Source organism: Prionailurus viverrinus, chromosome X, assembly GCF_022837055.1.
Source record: "Prionailurus viverrinus isolate Anna chromosome X, UM_Priviv_1.0, whole genome shotgun sequence".
Lineage (NCBI taxonomy): Eukaryota > Metazoa > Chordata > Mammalia > Carnivora > Felidae > Prionailurus > Prionailurus viverrinus.
This window is the reverse complement of record NC_062579.1, coordinates 11694520-11714603: the sequence shown is the minus strand read 5'-3', so window position 1 is coordinate 11714603 and position 20084 is coordinate 11694520. Positions and strand designations below refer to the sequence as shown.

At 40.2% G+C, this 20084-nt stretch overlaps 1 protein-coding gene across 4 annotated transcripts in view; it reads right to left on the bottom strand.

Moving 5' to 3' along the window:
* CDKL5 (cyclin dependent kinase like 5) overlaps positions 1 to 20084 on the bottom strand; it is a 193025-nt gene continuing 172941 nt past the window's right edge. For 3 of the 4 annotated variants that reach the window (XM_047843716.1, XM_047843715.1, XM_047843718.1), the window contains 7 exons: positions 19427 to 19528; positions 19029 to 19134; positions 15434 to 15557; positions 7904 to 8003; positions 4191 to 4313; positions 2914 to 3033; positions 1 to 392 (listed from right to left, as the gene is read on the bottom strand). In XM_047843716.1, the coding sequence (XP_047699672.1) occupies positions 6 to 392; positions 2914 to 3033; positions 4191 to 4313; positions 7904 to 8003; positions 15434 to 15557; positions 19029 to 19134; positions 19427 to 19528 (1062 nt within the window). In that variant the 3' untranslated portion in view covers positions 1 to 5. The remainder of the gene's footprint in view (positions 393 to 2913; positions 3034 to 4190; positions 4314 to 7903; positions 8004 to 15433; positions 15558 to 19028; positions 19135 to 19426; positions 19529 to 20084) is intronic. The other variant, XM_047843717.1, reaches the window with a different exon arrangement.

Sequence of the window (20084 nt, the reverse complement as noted above, 5' to 3'; positions counted from 1 at the left end):
GCACACTACAAGGCTGTCTCTTTTAAATCATTCAGATTTGGCATTCGAGACCGATTTGTTCTGTTATAAGGGTGCCCGTTTGGCCCACTCTTGGCACCCAGCTGTTCAGAGTAGGAGGGCCCCTCTGTGGCACTCCGGCTCACAGAGGACACGTGCCAACCAGGGTCCATCTGACCTGGCAGCTGGAGGGCTGGCCGGCCCTTGGGTGTGGGCTCCTGCCGGATGTTACTGCTCCCGCCAGAGGCCTGGCTCAGGGGGTGGATCCGAATTTCTGAGAAGGAATTTTTGGCTTGTTGAGTTGTTAAGGGCTGGAAGCGGGGGTCTGAGGAAGCCGGGTGATTTGAGGCTGAAGAGAGATGTAACAGCTTGCGCAGTGATTTTAACGGCTGGCTCTGGAAGAAAAGAGGAGAGCGCACATAGGAGTTCATTTAGAGTAGACTGGAGAGCTGCGAGAAGTGAGCACAGATCTGAGATGACTGCTTGTAGCCAGCACAGAGGGCATGGGGAAGGAGGGGCTAAATCCAGCCTTATCTGTCTTTCTGTTCATTTTCAGATAAGATCAAAATTATTTATCTTTAATGACAACTAGCTAAGAAATCTAGAGCTGGTGTGGTGGCAGATCAAAGGCTTAGGCACCTTCTATCTGGCTGCATCCCATCTTCACAGGGAAAGGATCTCCTGCTTCAGCCAGCAGGGAGCAGCAGAAGGAACATGCCTCTCCCTTTTTGAGAAGACTCCCCAACAGCTCCGCATAAAGCTGCCACTTATTTTTCACAAGCCGGGACTCAGCCATTCAACCATATCTAGCGGCAACAGAGAACTGAAGAAATGTAATGTTTCAATTAGGTAGCAGCGTACTCAGCTACAAATTGCATATCCCCCTTCTGTTCTTATCTTCCCGATTTTCCCTTTCCCTTGACATTGCAAAAATCTAAACGTTCCCTTTCCACACTTTTACTTTTTGGGGGGTAGGGTAAGATTTGAACACTGAAAAGTGAGCAAAGCAGAGAAAAAGGAGCAAAAGCCCTACAGACGCTAAAACACAGTTCCCTCACAGGAGGTTCTGGATTCCTAACATGGGCTTAAGAGCTGCCCTGCTTGTCTGCTGCGTGGCTGGAGCCCAGACCCCACTGGTGCTGTACTGCGGAGGGGGATTGTGCTTCAAGGCAGAAGGGAGGGTCCTGGCAGCCATCTGCCCCACACTGGCCAACTATTCTCAGGCAACTGCTGAACTGTGGGCTTCCCCACTGGCAAAAGACGGCTCACTCCTTCTCCTCCTCTATGTGCTGTGTGATGAGGCTCACCATCAGAAGAGGCATGTGAAAGCATCCTGAAATTCAAGGTCCAGGGACCCTGCAATCAGGATGTAGCCCTAGCCTTGGGGCACCTCTGGCTGCCAACCTTCAAGGGCCATGCATTTAAGGGCTCAGCAAAGTTTTAATAAAATGTCGATGATCTCAAGGAACAGAGCACTGAAATCAAAGGGAAATTGCTTGAGAATGGACTCAGGTAGAAACTGCTCCTGAGGAAGCATCCTCCGTGGCCATTCCCAAGTCTGCCTGAGAAAGCTCTGTGGTCCCCAGGGAAGGTGGCACAGTACGGTACACACTGTGTGTTTTTTGTTATTGAAATTGGTATGATAACACAATGCGACTCCTGGTGATTTTTATGGCCCTGACCACATGTAACTATCGAGCAATTACAATAATTTGGGTCCAGCTGGATATATATGGTAACCTGAAAAGAGCTTCTTAGCGAAACAAATGGCTACACAAAGAAGGTTCTAAAGCCCCACGTTCTTTTTTATAAAACTGGGAAGAGGATGTCAGGCCCTCACTCAGAGCCCTGTGCTCTTAATTCAGATACATGTCCAATAACATGGATATCTGGTTCCCTACACCTTCTCTGTCCCCTTCCCTCCTCCCAGCCTATACTATGTTAGAAGCAGAAAATATAAAAGGTTGGCCAAATGCAAGTGAAATCTGGGAACTTGTGTCAGTGGCTCTAAGTAACAGTTAAAGAAAGTAAACAAAAAACCTATGGAAATAGACCCTCTTCCTCCGAATCACAGAAATCTGTGGCCATCTATAGGTACAAGAAGTCCTAGAGCCTCAAAAGCTCATAGAGGCTATCAGAAATTATAGTACAGAGGAATACTGGGCTTATAAAAATATTAATATGATCAAAAAACTAGTTAGATTATGTTACTGTGCTCATTATGGGATACTGAAAAGATGCAATATTAAAACACTCCTAATCAAAACAGTTGTTCAAAGGAGATAAACCTCAGTTACCTAAAAAATTTACTGATTGCATTTTCTGCTTATTCCCCCTATGTCAGATAAATGTGATTGCACAATACTGTCTAATATGCAGTTCCTAATGCAACTGCTCAATTTCTATCAAAAATAGTATTGATTTCATAAGTTTATTCTTTCAAGAAAGGTTATCATGTCTGTCTTTCAAGGCCTAATTCATATGCTACCACATTTAATGAAACCTTCATCTTCCCACTCTCACCTCCCCTGCATTTGATGGCATGTCTCACTTTTTTACCATGAATGATGATTATTTATAGATTCTCTCTCTCTCTTCTAGGATATGTAGTATTTATGGGCTGGGACCACACCTTAATTATCCCTCTTAATCCCCTCCAACATCCACCCACCACGCCCAGCCTGGGCTAGCTGAAGGCTAATGGAATCTCACTTTTTTTCCCATGAGAACATGGGTCACTGAAACAAGATTCATTTGGACTCCTGAAATGCACCTGGCTATTAGAGAGAGTATATTCTGAGGAGGCTCTCAGCCTTGTTGTAACACAGAGGCTAAATTCCTCAACCCTGCCCTCCACTCAAGAGAGACAGCCACTGCAGAGTCTAAGAATCTAGGAGTGAGGCAGGCACGGCTCACTTGGGTCTGTAAATCAGAGATCTTGTCAGGACGCCACTCCTTTGGTCTGCTGCCCGGGGTGCTAGCAGAGTGAATGGCTTTCTGTAGTGTCAGAAGATCAGGGCCATCAGGATTGGGTACCTAGAGCAGAATATGGACAAAGATTCAGTAAGAACCCCAATAAGCCTAATTAAGATATGCAACCACACCCAAGAGGAGAACAAAAGCAAATCAAATGAAACCGAAACTCGACCCCGCCGCCCCCAATAAAAAAAAAGAAACCAAAACTCTCCCGACGTTCACAATGCAAGTGATGCCAGTTAAATTCTGCTGCCCTCTTAATAATTTTCCCTGCATTAGGAAAAATTGGCAGATGTCATGCAGCTTTGTTAAAACCTCAACCCTTAAAGCATTCCCATGCTGTTAGTTTTAATCGCTGTAAGAGAGAGCAGTTAAATTGGGCTGTACCAGGAACTGCTGTCGTATCCTCATTCCATATTGCAGTTAGGTTATGAACCAGTTCAATAAAACAAAAATTTGCTCCTGCTGGGAAAATGATCCAAACACTGTATTTGGCGGTGCCCAAAGAAGGCTAGCAGGCTTTCAAGGATACCAAAGTGGGAAAAGTATGGTTTGAATCATATTCCCAAGACACCGCCCAGTAAATCTGGGTCTAGCGTTATACACTATAAAAATGCTGGAAATTTGTGCCACAAATTCCAGATGAATGCAAACTGGTCCATTCACCGATTTTGGTGAACACAGAATAATGCCAAATGCCAAGCAAAAGCCCTGGCTTTACACTAAGTGACCAGCAAAAGCTAGAGCCAGACAAGGAAAAAGCAAATCACCAACCAAGAGAAGGTGTTTTCATGGAGGCTGCTACCTCACTGAATTTGGTCAACTCAACTTGGTTTCAAAGAACAAACTGCCAACCAAGTGTTAACAAACTTTGTGAGTCAAATGAAAAGACACTGTTAATTGTAAATGTTAATCAAATTCTTTACAGGAAATAAGGGATTTTATGAATGCCATCTGCCGACAAGTGGGTAACCAGACAACCCAAACTAGTTCTTCCACTAGTTTGTTTAATAGCTTTTTATGCTTCAACTTCCTTAACTGATTCAGAAAATCCAGAATGGCAAAGAATTGATATTTCAGTGAATTTATGGAACTGGCTCAGGTACTTAACTAGCACAAAGAGAATATGACCCCATGAAAATAAGACATGCTGTTGTCATCAGTAAAACAAGTTTACTGGAGCAGTTTTCAGGGCTACCATACATAAAAATGGGTACCATGGGTGGAGTGACTACAGGAAGCTTTTTCAAAGAAGAACTATGCTTTAAATGATTCTTTGAATTAAAAAGAGGAAAGAGGGATTTCTTGATGCTTGGATTCTCCCCGTTGGTGGAATCTGTCTGCAATATAAGATACAAATAAACTAATTGCAAAAAAAAAAGAAAAAAAAAGAGAAAAGAAAAAAGAAAAGAAAAGAAAAAAGAAAACGCAAAGAAAGAGAAAAAAAGAAAAGAAAAAAAGGTGTTCTTACTGAAACTCCTAGCCCTTGGAAGCCCTGATACTGTTAAATATTGATAGTCACTTAAGGAATCTCTGTGCTGTTGTGTGCACCTAGAAGAAGTTCTGTGTCATTTCTCACTTGGACATGAAGATGCCAACAATGTAAATTCAAGACCTACAAAAACTTCAATGTATATAAAGAACATGTGGTCATGATCCTTACCTATAGTAGGAATGCCCAGAAACTTACAGATATCTATTCACATTGAGCTTAACAAAACATTTAAGGATTTATTTATTATCAGAAATACGATTATTATAAAGAACTATGTTTAAAGAGCTACTGATGAACTTCAGTCTTTTCCTAATTGCTAGAGAGGACTTCAGCAACTAAATAATTGACCATGTAATTTGCCTATAGGGGGAAAAAAAGAGAAGATACTGTAAACCCTTTGAACATGGTCTATTGTTGAACCAGAAAACATCACTTGGAAGAGGAATTATCACTGTTACAGGATTCTACCATTGAGGAAGAAGCCTGGTTCCATGCTGTTAAAGAAATATTTACCCCATGGAAACTATGTGGCACAATTCAGAATACAGGTTTTCAAAGTGAAAAAACAAAGTTCAATCTTTAAATTGACGCATGATTACCAATTGAGATACTAACTAACTAGGCTACAATTACCAAGTTGGCAAAGTCACCATATGCTCTGAGGGCTTATGCAACTCTGGATGTGGAACTGAGGCCAGATTTCCCAAGGCGGCTTCCAGATTTGCTTGAGTCAAAGCAGGCACCTTTACAATACAGAATTATTTTTTGGCACCACTCTTCCCTGTTTTGGATAGCTCAATTGTCAGAGATTGAGAATATATATGAAGGCATTCATACCACCTTGTATGAAGCCATTCAAGGAAGACAGCCCATGAAGGATTCTGTTCCCATGATGGGATCCCAGGGAAGAATTTAACTCACATCGCTAAGGAGACCACAAGAGAATTCCCAGGAATCAGTGGCCAGAGGCTCTCCACCAGAGATGGGCCTGTGGCATGGACTGAGTCTGGGCCTGTTATTTAGAAGACCCCACCTCTAGTTCTCCCAACTGATTATGTGGCTTTGGGCAGGTCACAACTGGCCTGGGTAGTCTTCTACCAGTGAAATAAAGGTGTTAAACTAGATTTAGGACCCACTGAGGTTTTAAAATGTCCTGTTTCTCTATGTGCATTGGGCATTACATTTCTTTTTTATTTTTTTTAATCTTATGCAAATGCCACAAAGCTTTAAATCTTTCAAAGCTGGTTTACCTAGTTTCCTTTTGCTGAGTCATAGAAAGTGAAAAACAAAACAAAACAAAACAAAAACAAAACAAAACAAACTACCTTTAATTCTGTTTCAATACTCACTTGAAGGAGACAGAGTTAACATAATGCCAGGCTTAGAAGCCTGAGATCTGGCAGGATATAGAGGCTCTTTGGAAATCTTACTCTAGATACCAAAGTCCTTAAAAATTTTTCTTTTAATTAAAAAATGCAGCGGCACAAATAATTTTTGACTTGGAAGGCTTAAAGCATAGTGGCCTATACAGAGATATTTTGCAGTTACATTACATACCGAAAATGAAATGTATAAAAACCTAAAAAAAGTAAGTTCAAGTGGAGAGACTGTTAGAAAATAATTTTCTTATTTATACTAACCTATACTTTTTGAAAATCTAAAATTTAAAAATCTAGAATTTGAACCAGATCCTGAATAACAGAGTCAATCAACATATCAACTCAGGCCGTAGTAGGCCAGGGGCTTTAGGTTTAATGTTAGTCCAATGCAGACTGACATCAAAAGCCAAATCTATACACAAAACACCTTCAATTCCTTGGTTCCTGCTACGTTCTTCCACTTAATTACCCCACAGTGGCTACAGACCTGAGGTTAAGAACAAAAACAAAATCCTCAGAATAAAAATAACAGTGGTGAGGAGAGGTAGCCTAAGTTCAACGTTCATGATGGATAAGTATGTTCTACAGACAATGATAAAAGTTTTACTTTATTAGCGCTTTAAATATTTTAAGCTCCTCTACTTTAAATAAATCTGGCCTATTTTATTCATCCAGTGTAAATAATAAATGTAGCAATATTTGAGTGGCATTTTGATTTAAGTGAATTTCAGTTAAAGGCACAGGTAGTGTTTTTTTTCTTTTTTAAACACTTCAGGAATATTATGCCGCGATTAAAATGAAGATAACAAGATCTGTGTAGTAAAATATATATTGTGTGTATGTGTGATTGATAGATATATTTACTATTAAAAGCCAGGACACAAAACTATACTACAAGGATTACTATTATTTAAAACAAACTTAAAAACCACCTTCTTTCCACACACATGCATAGGGTAAAAGCTAGGAGAAATATACCAAAATCTTAATGCTAGTTGTAATAGGGTGATAAGATTAGAAAGCATTTTTTTCTCAATTTTTCTACAATGAGCTCATTTATTTTACAATGAAATATATCAATTTAACAAATAAGCAAATGAAAGAATAGTCTAGAAAGGTAATCTAGAAAGATCTTTATTAATACTTCTAAAACATCTGTGATCCTTACTTTGGGTGTTCCATTCTTTTTCCTACTATCATCTATCTCGTTACTTACCAATGAGTCATAATCCTAGAATCTTTTTCCCTTTTAAAATAAATGAAAGTCAATCATGTAAGATGTAGAAATAGAAACAAAATCATTTAAAATAGCTGACTCAACAAGCAAAGGGGGAAGCAGGCCTCACGTGGGTGAAGAAAGCTCCCGCTGGCCTGGAGGCCTCGCTTCCCCATGTTTCCTCACGTCACTAACCAGCAGAATCCTTGCTTGGGTGGTTCAGTGATGTGATGTGCACGGTTCCATGGAGCCAAACCTTGGTTCAGGCAGCGGGCTCCCAGGAGATAAGACTCGTTCCATTTCACAGTTCAGTCACAAGATAAACATGTCTTCCTACTAAAGCAAGCCCTGAAATGTCAAATACTATTCTCCTCTCTGTGATTAGGCAGCCCAGAAATGCATTTGTCAACAGGGGAACTGGAAAACCAGCCAGGGAAGAATAATGAATGATGGGTAGTTATAAACTTCCAGGATTTAAGCATAAACCAAAACCATTTCCTAAGTTTTCACATATCTTTACTCCCCAAAGAAAACTAAATCCTGCAGCTTCATAGTTTTTTTTTTTTTAACATGGATAAGGTGTTTACTGAGAGAGGTTTAAAGTGTTCTCTGTAATCCAAATTAAATTTCTTCTATTCTTAGAGATTCTGTGGAATCTGGAAAAGGCTCTTTGAGAGGAAAATAGTTGTATAGAATTTAGAAAGACACATATACAATGTATGTATGTCAAATCTCAATAAGAAAATAATTCACTTTGATTGCCACATACAAAATGTAAAGTACCCACAGACTAATGCAGACTCGTATGTCACTGTATATAGAAAGTACCCATCTACTTACTGTTTGAGATTTCTTCTTTTTCTTTTTCATTGACCTGAAAAAACCTTGTTTTTCCTTTTCCTTGAGTTGTTCAGAATGACTAATGTTTTCAGGACTTTTCCTAAATGGGAAGACATTTTTATCATATTGATCTTTCAATCGTTCTCCTGCCATTATATGACAAATATAATGAAGACTAAAAAATGCATGAAACCAGATTCAAACAGCCATGAAAAATCAAGCACGTAGGTGAAGAGCCTCTAAAAAGCACAGGAGGAACTGAATCTAATCAACCATGGTTAATGATTAGCCTTTAGCACAGGCTCACTTTGAGCTATTATTACAAATGATCTGGTAACTGTGCTGCAGTACCATTTTCATGCTGTTGAAAACCTCTGAATGTGAGAGTCTGAAAAGCACACAGTTTAAAGGATGCCTTTTCCATAACCCTCCAAGGTAAATAACTGAAACATTTTCAATATCTTCATTTTTCTATTTACCTTTTAAAAACCAACTCAACAAGTTCATTATTAGTGGCTTGCCAAGATATTAAACATAAAAAAAAAAACAAAGCAAAAAAAAAAAAACCGTGGTACAAAAGCATTGTAAATAAAAGCAAAAATTGCCTTGAACTGGAAAATTCCCTTATAAAAATGTTGTATTTATTTATTGAAACTAAATTGAAAAATAGATCAGGTAAGAAAAAAATATAGACAAGATGAATGCTTTAATACAAAGCACTCTTGGAAAAAAAAGCTTCTAACTGAAAATACTGACAACATGAAGCTTCATAGCACTGACACCACCAGGTATTTTATTTTATTTTTTTAATTTTTTTTTTTCCAACGTTTTTATTTATTTTTGGGACAGAGAGAGACAGAGCATGAACGGGGGAGGGGCAGAGAGAGAGGGAGACACAGAATCGGAAACAAGCTCCAGGCTCTGAGCCATCAGCCCAGAGCCCGACGCGGGGCTCGAACTCACGGACCGCGAGATCGTGACCTGGCTGAAGTCGGACGCTTAACCGACAGGCGCCCCATCCACCAGGTATTTTAATACAAATAGAAGGTATGAACAGACAGCAAACGGGACATCTTGGCCCTAATAAGTTGGTGACTTGTATGTTAATAGGCCCTGTATTATTTAATTTACAGTCTTTAAAAAGCAACCCAACTGGTGTTGTTCAAAAAGACACATTCCATGGGCTCTACTTAAAATGTTAATATATGACTGTGGAAAGCCATTTTCTAAAATGATTGAATTCCTTCTATTAGCTGTTCCCTAAAATCAAGAGTAAAGCATTAAAGGTGAGAGTGCATTCATATTTATGGTTTTAGAACACCTAACGGTGAAGAAGTTACTAAAACTTCTAAGACAGTATGAGCAAAGCAACATCCTTTACTTGATTAAATCTGTGTGAAGGCAGAAAACATCTATACAAACTATTACAGAGCCACATGATAAAAAATACCATGAAGCTATCAAAAATAAATCACATCTTCAAAGAATTTTCAGTCATCTAAAGAAATATTTAAACTATAATACTAGGTGAAAACCACAAGATTCAAAACTTCCTACATAGTGTGAGCCCAACTGTATTTTAAAAGGGGGGCATATATGTGTCTATACACACATTTTTTTTTAAGGCAGGAATAAAATAAAATCTTAATAGCTATCATCTCTGGGTAATAAGATTATTGGTGATTTATTACTCTTCTTTTTAGTTTCAACATCAAACATGTACTACAGATATAATAAAAAGGTTGGACAAACCACAGAAAATTTATTTGAAAAATCAAAAACTCAAGATCTAAGACAATAAGGGAAGAGATTTAAAAAGAGAAACAGATAAAAAACAAAACAAAACAGGAAAACATGACTGAAAGAGCAACGATCATCTCTTCTTGTTTAGCTTAAAAGTTAATGGGAATACCGAGGAAGTAAAAACCCGTACTGTACGCCCAAGTGTTCCTGAAACTCATTAGGACATGCAATTTTAAACATCAATGAGAGAGTTCCAAGTTCTGAAGTAAAACTTTCATAATACAACACAACCGATAAAAATAACTAGCACCAGAATTCAGAATAATACATTTACAATTTGAAAGCTAGAAAACCTCAAAACCTCACATGATGGAATGGGTAAGGATGGAATAATGAAAAGTTTGATTCTAAGTAACACAGTAAAACAGTGTAGTTTGCTGGAATCACAAAAGTACAACTCTCAGGATTGAAAGGAACCTCAGAGAGCATCTAAACCAACCAGCAATACAAATATTTTTACTGTCCTGTAACTTCCAGAAGTCAAAGAACTATTTGCTTATGATATAGCTTATATCCTTCCATAATGGGGTCTGCACCTAACCTAGAAGCACAGCCAAGTATTCGGATTAACAGGCAGAATTTTTTACCAATCAGAATGTAAGTCTAACAAAACCTCAAAGGTATGCCAGGTAGTAAAAGTGCTTTCTGCCAATCCAGGAAATTTTTAAGGGGGACATGTTCATCATGACTGCAAGCTCAGGACAGGAATGGGCGTTACGGTGAGAATGTTAATGCTGGCATGAGAGCAAGAGAAGGCTTGAGACACTAGGCCCGGGAGGAGCAGATTTGGGAGGGGAAGAAGAGTCTCTATCCAGTAAGATGAAAGTGAAAGGGCCTCGTAAGGGTAATGAAAGAAAAGAAGGAGCAGGACAAAAAGCCCAGGGTTTGCAGTTCCTTGTGACCACAAAAGGCAGGGAAGATGAATCAGAGACCCTTTGCAGGGTCTGTCCAGAGACACTGGATAAACTAGAGCCCAGGGGAAGGGGGAATGATGAGGAAAACATCTTCAGACTGAAGCTGAGCAGAGATGGTGGGGCCAAGATTTACGCAGAGAAAGATTCCAGAGACCAAAACAGAAAAGGAAATAAATTACTCTTGGACTAGAAGATGAAAGCTAGGAGTGAAGCATGAGTGTGCATGCATCACAAAAGACACAAAAAGGAAATCAGAGAGAAAGAAAAACAGCACAAGTGTGTTGGGGGGAGACAGAGAGAAAGGACAGAGAAAGGGAGAAGCTACATGGAAAGACACACATGGCAGAGAATTAGAGAAACAAGGGAGAAAGCCTGGGAGACAGACTCAGAGAAGGGTGGACACAGAGAAAAGCTGCCTGGAACACAGGCACCTGAAAAGCTGTGTGTTGTACAAAAGAATGAAGACAGAGACTTCATCATTTACAACCAGCACTACTACAAATGAGTAAGAGTGTGTCCCCATAATTAACTCACTTGTGAATTCTAGATCCTATGATATGATTCTGTTGGTACAGGCAACAGACAGGTCCAAGAAGAGCAGTACAAGGGAAGGGTAGGTGGGTGGTCACATCCATATCAGGGGCAGGACCTTTGAGAAGGACCACCCAGCTAGTCACCTGGCCCGTTATCCAGGGCTGATTACACAGTTGGTGGGAGGCAGGAACCTCCCCCTGCTCTGACATCATTTAACACAACAGTTGTTTTACAGGGGGTGAAGAAGAAAGAGAAAATTCAAGAGACTCTCCTAAAAAAGGAAGGAATGAAAGCTGACTGAATCAAAGTCAACCAACATTTACGAAGCACCGTGTAGGTGGCAGGTCTGGTGTCAGGTGTTGGGGCCAGAGAGAAAAAGAAAACAAGGAGTGTGACCTCAAGCTGCTCACAGACTCAAGGCAGGACACTGGCAGGTTGGATGGAGGGTCAGAATCCTGGCGCGTCAGTAGAATCCCTCTGGGAGCAGCATGATATTCCCTGCTACCTCCCCTCCCCTGGCCATGGGACTAAGGTGATGTCTGAGAAGAAAATAATCAGTGAACAATTTTCTGAGTTATGGTAGCAAGCAATAATGGATGCCAACATATTCCTAACTTAACCAGAAGAAAAAGCTTGGGACTGTGCAAGCAAGTGACAGCAATCCTTCGCTTACCTTAATCACTGGGTCTTCAAATTAATTTGGTTTACCATATAAACATTACTTTTAAACCCAATTTTGACAGCAGTCTTTCCAAATGTATTTATACACTTTGTCTTTCTTAAGCAAAGTAAGAGCAGCCTATTTTATAAATATATATATGCTATATGCATTATCTATTCTACATGTGAAACCAGAAGGGCTAAAAATGATACTGCCACTGGGAGCCCAAGAAAAGGCAAAAATACCCCTCACCTCTCCCTGGCTATTATTTGGAATCTTTCTCCCTCTTCACACTGTCTTGTTACCTGGCATTATTTCTTGCCTGACAACCTCCAGGGCCAACTGCTAAAACTGTGCATAAGAGTAAACAGGCTTATAGGGAGAGTGAAGGTGTTTTCTCATTAGTAAGGATGAATCTGACTGCATTAACCCTGTTTTTCTTGTTCTGAGATATTCTGGCTTATCTCCCAGTTTGTAACTGGATTCTGGATAGCTGAGATGGCCAAAATAACTACCCTGGATAGTATACTATGATATCTATTATTTCATGTTTATTTTTTAAAAATTTCTTTATCTAGAGAGAGAGAGCATGTGCATGGGCACACAAGCAGGGGAGGGACAGAGAGAGATTGACATATTGAGAGAGAGAGAGACAGAGAGAGAGAGAGAGACTGACTCTCAAGCAGGCCCTGCATTGTGAGCTTGGAGCCTGACGTGGGGCTCGAACCCACGAACCACAAGATCATGACCCGAGCTGAAATCAAGAGTCAGACACCCCAACAATATCTATCACTCTAAAATATGATCTAGTAACTCGATTCTTCCATTGCACGAAGCATGTCCGCTGTACAAATATTCTCTTCCCAAAAGAAATGTGAAGTACCACTATCAAGGAGAAACAGACTGCCCTTAGGCAAGTGATAATTTAGGAACAGCGAGTCACTATGTTACCATAACAAGGCTCGTTCACGTTTTTGTAAGTTATCAAGCTGCGTTTCTCTCAAATATACACAGTATGTTGAACCAATGAGATATCTTGTTCAAAGACAAAAAAGTTAAGGTAAGTCTCCCGAAGGACAAGTACATAGCAGTCTTAACATGAGGGGCAGTGGAAACAAGAGAATACTGCAATTCAAGCTATTAATTCTGAAATTCTCTGAAGCCTCATAACAGCAGAATCAGAGTAGGGGTGACTCGTTGAAGACGTGTCTAAAGTCTAAAGTTCAACGTCCCAATTATGTCTCTAATTCTTTTAAAAAAAAAAAAAATCTGTTTCCAGGTTTCTACATATACCCTGGTCTAACCAAGCTCTACTCAAATGGACTATCAAAAAGACAGAAACAGGGGTGCCTGGGTGGCTCAGTTGGTTGAGTGTCTGACTTTGGCTCAGGTCATGATCTTGCGATCTGTGAGTTTGAGCCCCACATCAGGCTCTGTCCTGACCGCTCAGAGCCTGGAGCCTGCTTCGGATTCTGTGTCTCCCTCTCTCTGCCCCTCGCCCACTCATGCTCTGTGTGTGTCTCTCTCTCTCTCTCTCTGTCAAAAATAAATAAACTTAAAAAAAAAAAAGACAGAAACAGTATGTTGTTCATACTGCCTATCCCATGTTTGGTTTTGTTTTGATCTGACCTACCTAAGGTTGATAGAACCATGTTAATCTTTAATTGATGCTCTTTTAAACCATCACCACTCCATCATGCAATAACCAAGAGGAAAAACCATTTCTTCTCTACTTCCGTATTCTCACTAATGAGAGACACTACACTCATGGCTTGTCAAAGCTGGTAACTACAAGAAGTTGTAGTACAGAAGAGCTGGTCTACAGTCACATAGAAAACGTACCAAAGTTTATCAGCAAAGGAAGTGGAGGGGAGACACCTGACAAGTCATACTGAAGTCAGAAGACATTAAGGATATAAACTACTGCAGCTAACGGTAACAAGTCACGTTGTGCCACGCACTGCTTTAGGTGCTTTTGATGTTCTCCTTCATTTGATGATCACATTAATCCTCTGAGGGAAGTAGTATTCTTAGCCCTATTTTACAGATGAGGAGACTGAGGGACAGAGGTTCAAGTCACACAGACAAGAGTCCAACCTCTTAGCCATTAATGTAAACACTTTCATTTAATAAATAAGGCAATGGACGTAAACTGTGCTTATAAAAGTATTTACAGCTTTAAAACCATCATTTTTATTATTATCTTAAAAATAATTAAATTGTTTTCACCATAGGGCACAGTAACACTAAGACCTCAATACAACCCTGCCAGCAGTGTGAAAATTACGCAACCACCTAGGGTCAGGAGTACTGAAGGACCTCAGACCCTTCTATGGCTTCTAGCAACAAACACCAGAGTTGAAATCTGACAGGATCGTCTACATTATTATTATTTTTTTTTTTCAAAGGTCCTTGGGGTGCCCGGGTGGCTCAGTTGGTTAAGAATCCAACTCTTGGGGCGCCTGGGTGGCGCAGTCGGTTAAACGTCCGACTTCAGCCAGGTCACGATCTCGCGGTCCGTGAGTTCGAGCCCCGCGTCAGGCTCTGGGCTGATGGCTCGGAGCCTGGAGCCTGTTTCCGATTCTGTGTCTCCCTCTCTCTCTGCCCCTCCCCCGTTCATGCTCTGTCTCTCTCTGTCCCAAAAATAAATAAAAATGTTGAAAAAAAAAAAAAAAAAAAAAAAAAAAAAAGAATCCAACTCTTGATTTTGGCTCAACTCTTGATTTTGACCCGCATATGGTGCTGTGCTGACTGTGTGGAGTCAGCTTCGGCTTCTTTATCTCCCTCTCTCTCTCTCTCTCTCTCTCTCTCTCTCTCTGCCCCTCTCCTGCTTGCTCACCGGCTCAGCTCTCTCTCAAAGATAAACATTTAAAAAAAAAAAAAAGCTTATAAAATAAAACAAAATGTCCTTATTCCCCAAACACATCTGCTGATGAGACTTAATACACAAAATAATTCTCTCCCTACCTTTTTACTACATATGACGCAAAGGACATAAAAGGATAAGCAAAGCTGGCACATCATTTTAACCTTTGACTACCATTATGCTTTTGTGGTGGCATAAAAGGTGTTGCCCTATTTCTATCTTTTCACCCTGAATGAAAGACAGGTGGCATCGAGGTGAAAGTTACAAGCTTTGGAGTCAGACCTCATCTAGGTCTAGATCCTGGCTCCCCTCTCCCTGCAATGGGCCGTCCAGCACCAGGCAAGTGCTTTCCTTTTTCTAAGCTGCAGCTTCCTCAATTACAGACTGTGAGCCGCCCCTGTCTCAAGGGCTAACTGTAAGAACCAAGCGAGATGGTGCACACAAAGTGCTAAGCAAAGTGTCCGCTATGTGATTCAACGGCAACGAAAGAGACAGTGAAGGACATCATTCCTATCAGAAGAATGCAATGGAAGATGTGAGGCATTTATTGACCCGTCAGATTTTTCTTTTACATGACATTTAATATAAACGCTGAACTTGAAATAAATCATTACAAATAATGGCAAATCATCATCTCCTTAACAAACACTCTCTCTTGAGAAAGAAAGCAAGCTAAAAAGTGTATTCCAGATTTCTTTGAAATCTCCAATCTACAATTGGAAAAAAGAGTAAAAACAAACCAGAATACTCACCATGGATCGAATGCTGGTTGTCTTTTTGAGTGGTTAGTTCCAGAACTACTCTCTGATGGTAGGGAAGACACTCTGGTTGATACATTATTTTCATGGAAAGAATTGTCTGGACGAGGAGATGGCACTGAATAAAGAAAACATAAGTCACTGAGGTACTTTTTTGGCCAAAGCAGTTCTTGATTGATTCGATTGCATTGTCTCTCACACAAATAAAATAAATAAATAAATAAATAAGTCAAAATCCTTCTCTGCCCTTTATATAACTTTTGTGTTTTCTGAGGGTAGAGGCATTCTAGGGAACATTCCCCTCCCCACCCCACCCCCACCCCCCTGGTAATTATCACATTAACCCACATGGGTCAGTTAACGTCAGGCAATATACATTCAAAACAGAAACTGACCTGTCAGCTGATTAACTGAGGAACATCATAGGATATTTAAAAGTATGAATAGGACAGCCCCCCCACCGCTTCACTGTTTTGACATTCTTTGAAGTGGAGGCTTTCTTACATCAAGACTCAACTATGCAAAATCTATTCTTAGTCTGAAGTGACTCTTAACAATATGTGTGCTGGAATATACTAACTGTGCTTTAAGCCTTACACTTGGGAGGCAGAGTCAATTTTGTATTGTTTAAAACTAAATTCCAAAGAAATTCGGTTATTTGCAAAAAATACTATTTTCCTCTAAGTTCTTAATCCAGGAATGAACAGAAAGACAAACCATAACATACATGAGTAAATACTTTCCTGCCCTTTGCAGTGCGGATGGGGGCGTTAGCATCTTTTTCTGTCAATTTCTAAGCTTGGTCATAAATCAAAATATATTGCAAATTTCATCACAAAAGAAATATACAGGCTGAATATCAAGATAAATGACACCATTTCACTTGACTTTTGACCAGCAGGACTGAAAACAGGAAGTATTCTGGAAACATGGGTCATTTCAATGATACCACTAAATCTTCATCCAGTTAGATTTAGTAGAATCATTGAAATGACAGATCTCTCCAGATGTTTCACCTAGTTAAATCTTTTCCTTTTATTTCTGGACTTTATAAAATAAAAAAAAAAAGTTCTACCTGCCAAACCCTGAAGTAGATTATGAGGAAGACAAATGAGGGGCTTTGCTGATATGAACCAATTTAATTTACTTGTAATCAAACTAAAACTGTCTTTCCTAATTAATCAAAACTTTGTGAACATTTTATATTAAAGTATATACCCCAGACACCTATAGAAATAACAAAGGTATGGTCCATTTTGGAAGTAAAACTTACAATGAAAGAAGAAAAGGCATTTGCTCATATACACTAGAATATTTTAACTCACTTTAACCTGAATTAAAATTTTAGTCCCTTAAGATTCTAAAGTAACCATAGCATGAGAAAAAACAGAGTGCATTAAAGGTATATTTATTGCCCTATGCTCTTTTCAAATGCGGAGGTGGGAGGGAACAAGTAGCCTAATCAACATACATTTAGTCCTAAATAACACTTCTATACATTTATTTAGCTCAGGTTTTGAGTTAAAATGACCAAGCAGCTGTCTGTGTTCTCCCCCAATTCCTGCCCCTTTCCAGCTGTCCTCCCAAATCAACAGCATAGTGAGAAGCCAAAAGATGTGGGTGGGGGCGACTGTAGAAGGTCATGATGACTCTTGGAGGCTTTAAGAAGCTGAGCCTCTGGAACACCCAGGACCTTGCCCCTTCCCTGGTGGGCTTGCTGTTAAGTCTCCCCACTAGGGGCTAGGGCTCTGCAAGGGCTCTCATTCTATTACTGCATAGCTCTTCAAAGAGGATCCCTTTCTCTGTCAACATCTCCTAAATCCATACAGCCTCCAAAGCATCTATTTTAGTTGCCAGTTAACCATCAAAGTATATTTAAAAAACTTTTTTTTAGTTTTTATTTATTTATTTTGAGGTGGAGGGCAGAGAGCGAGGAGAGAATCCCAAGCAGACTTCCGCTGTCAGTGTCAGCTCGACACAGGGCTGGAACCCACGAACCATGAGATCATGACCTCAGCTGAAATCAAGAGGTGGATGCTTAACCGACTAGCCACTGAGGCACCCCTAAAGTGCATTTTTTTTTAATATTTATTTTGAGAACGCACACGCAAGTGCGGGAGGAGCAGAGAGAGAGAATCCCAAGCAGGCTCCACACTCAGCACAGAGCCTGTCTTGGGGCTTGATCTCATGACCACGAGATCATGACCTGAGCAGAAATGCTCAGAAATGCATGAGCAGAAATGCTCAACTGACTAAGCCACCCAGGCTCCCCTCGAAGTATACTTTTTAAGGCTGTGCAAGTGCACTTGAAGATTTTCTTTCATTCAATCAACAAGTATTTATGAGGGGCATCTGGGTGGCTCAGTTAAGCATCCACTTCAGCTCAGGTCATGATCTTATGGTTAAGTGGGTTTGAGCCCCACATCAGGCTCTGTGCTAACAGCTCAGAACCTGGAGCCTGCTTCAGATTCTGTGTCTACCTCTCTCTCTGCACCTCCCCCACTCATACTCTGTCTGTCTCTTAAAAGTAAATAAATGTTGAAAACATTTTTTTAACTTATTAACAACAACAACAAATACTTGGAAACTGCTAGGCAGTGTGCTAGTCAATGAGGGTAAAAGAGGAAAATATGATAAAGGGGCTTGCAACCTTGTGAGAGAGAAATGTAGACAAAGAATCAGTACCATGTAGTCTGTGTCATGTTAGAGGCCTAGACAAGGAACCATGGGTAGAACAGAGAAGAACACACTGGACTTTGGGTGGAAAGGGAAGACATCATACAACAGAGGACTTCAAAGGAGGACCTTTAAAGGGACAGGAACAAGCGATCCCAGCACAGGGAGGAGTGTGTTTCAAGATGGAGGAGCTAAAAAAAAAAAAAATTAAAAAAAAAAAAAAAAAAAAAAAAAAGATGGAGGAGCAGCAGCTGGAGAGGATGGCAAGGGCCAGGGCATGGCATGTCTGGAAAGTCATCTTAGGGAATTCACATTTTGTTCTGATGTCAATGGGAAACCACCAGAGGACTCTTAGCAGGTAAGAGGTAGAGGCCTGGGGGCAGGGCAGGGGGTGGGGGCAGGCAATGAGTTGCCTTGCTCTATTTTTCCCCCTGTAGCATTTATTACCCTTTACTTTCTACATAATTATTACATTTAGTGTGGTTCTCTCCTCATTCTCGCGTAAGCTCCGTGAAGGTGGAGACCTTTGGCTGTCTTGTTCATTGACATGTTCTAAATTACAACAGCACCAGGTACACAGGTGACATCAATAAATATGACTTAATTGAATGAATGAGTGGTATGGTCAGAACACAGCTTCAAGTGGATCATTCCAAGGACTGGTTTGATGGCAACCCTGGGAGACAGGGAGATCAGGTGGGAGGCTACACAAAGAACCTAACTCAGAAGCCATGAAGGCCTGAACTAAGACAGTGGGACACAAAGCAGAGAGAAGTGTTGGAAGGCGGCAGTGCAGACAAGAATGGCACTGACCTGAAGTCAGGGCAGTGAAGTGTTGTGGAGGCCATGGGCTGGAGGTGTAGTGAGGGGGAAGGGAGAGAGGACCCCAGGGGGTGCTAGGGGCTGGGCTTACCTCGGTAGAAACTGCCAACTCTCCTCGGAACAGGATCATTGTACAGGTGTCTATTTTCTTTGGGGGCGGTGCCATCATCAGAGTGGGGGTCATGATATGCTCCACCCTGAGACAAGAAACAGGTTTATAAAAAGTAACAACAGAGCGATGATGATTTGGCCTATGAACTTACAACAGTGCCTAATTGATCCATAACTTACTCCAGCATCTTTTAAAGAGAACTCAGAATTATGGCATGAGGAAGACTACTTAACTTTATAAGCCCTTACATTATTTGTGGGAGAAGGACTATGAAGAAATTTGAAGAAATTTGAAAAGATAGGCTGTAATGATGTCACATGATCACTCTTTACAGACAAGTTTTAGGGTAAAAGTTAGCAACTGTGGAGAATTCAGACCTCAGACTTCTGCCTTGCGTGGAATGAAGAGGTGCCTTCTCTGGAGGATTCTTTAACGGAAGATCGAGCCACAGTCATCTCTGGAGGGAGCTGTTCTCCAGGCTGGAAGTCAAATTTAAAAGGATTTATAAGAGTGTCCTGTTCCTAGGGATGAAAATCACCTAACTCGCCATGGGCTTTATTTGGCATAATTACTACCTTCACCAGCTAAAATAAAAAATGTTAGTTGGCTAAAACACAAATTGTCCCATAAAAGAGTGAATCATCTGATGAATGTAAAATAATTCAAACAAATGTCACACAGATGGAAAGTGAAATTCTCATTAAAGTTAAGGCAAGCAGGGAAAGAATTACGCTGAAAATAGTTCAATTAATTATTAAAAACAAAGAAAATTATCTTCCCAATATCTAGTCATGTTTCTGTGCAGCACTCTAATTAGAGATTCTATTAGTCAATCCAAAATTTCTCTAGCAGATCCAAAATTATTTTTCATGAAGAACTTAAATGGCAGATTCAGATAAAATCAAATATTCTTTGGATATATCAAGGAATAGAATCAGCACCCTTAATAATAGGGCTTAAAATTTCCTACCTACTGTAATGTATGTACTTAAATTTTCTTAATCTTCCGTACGATAACGGTATTTGTATTTCGTG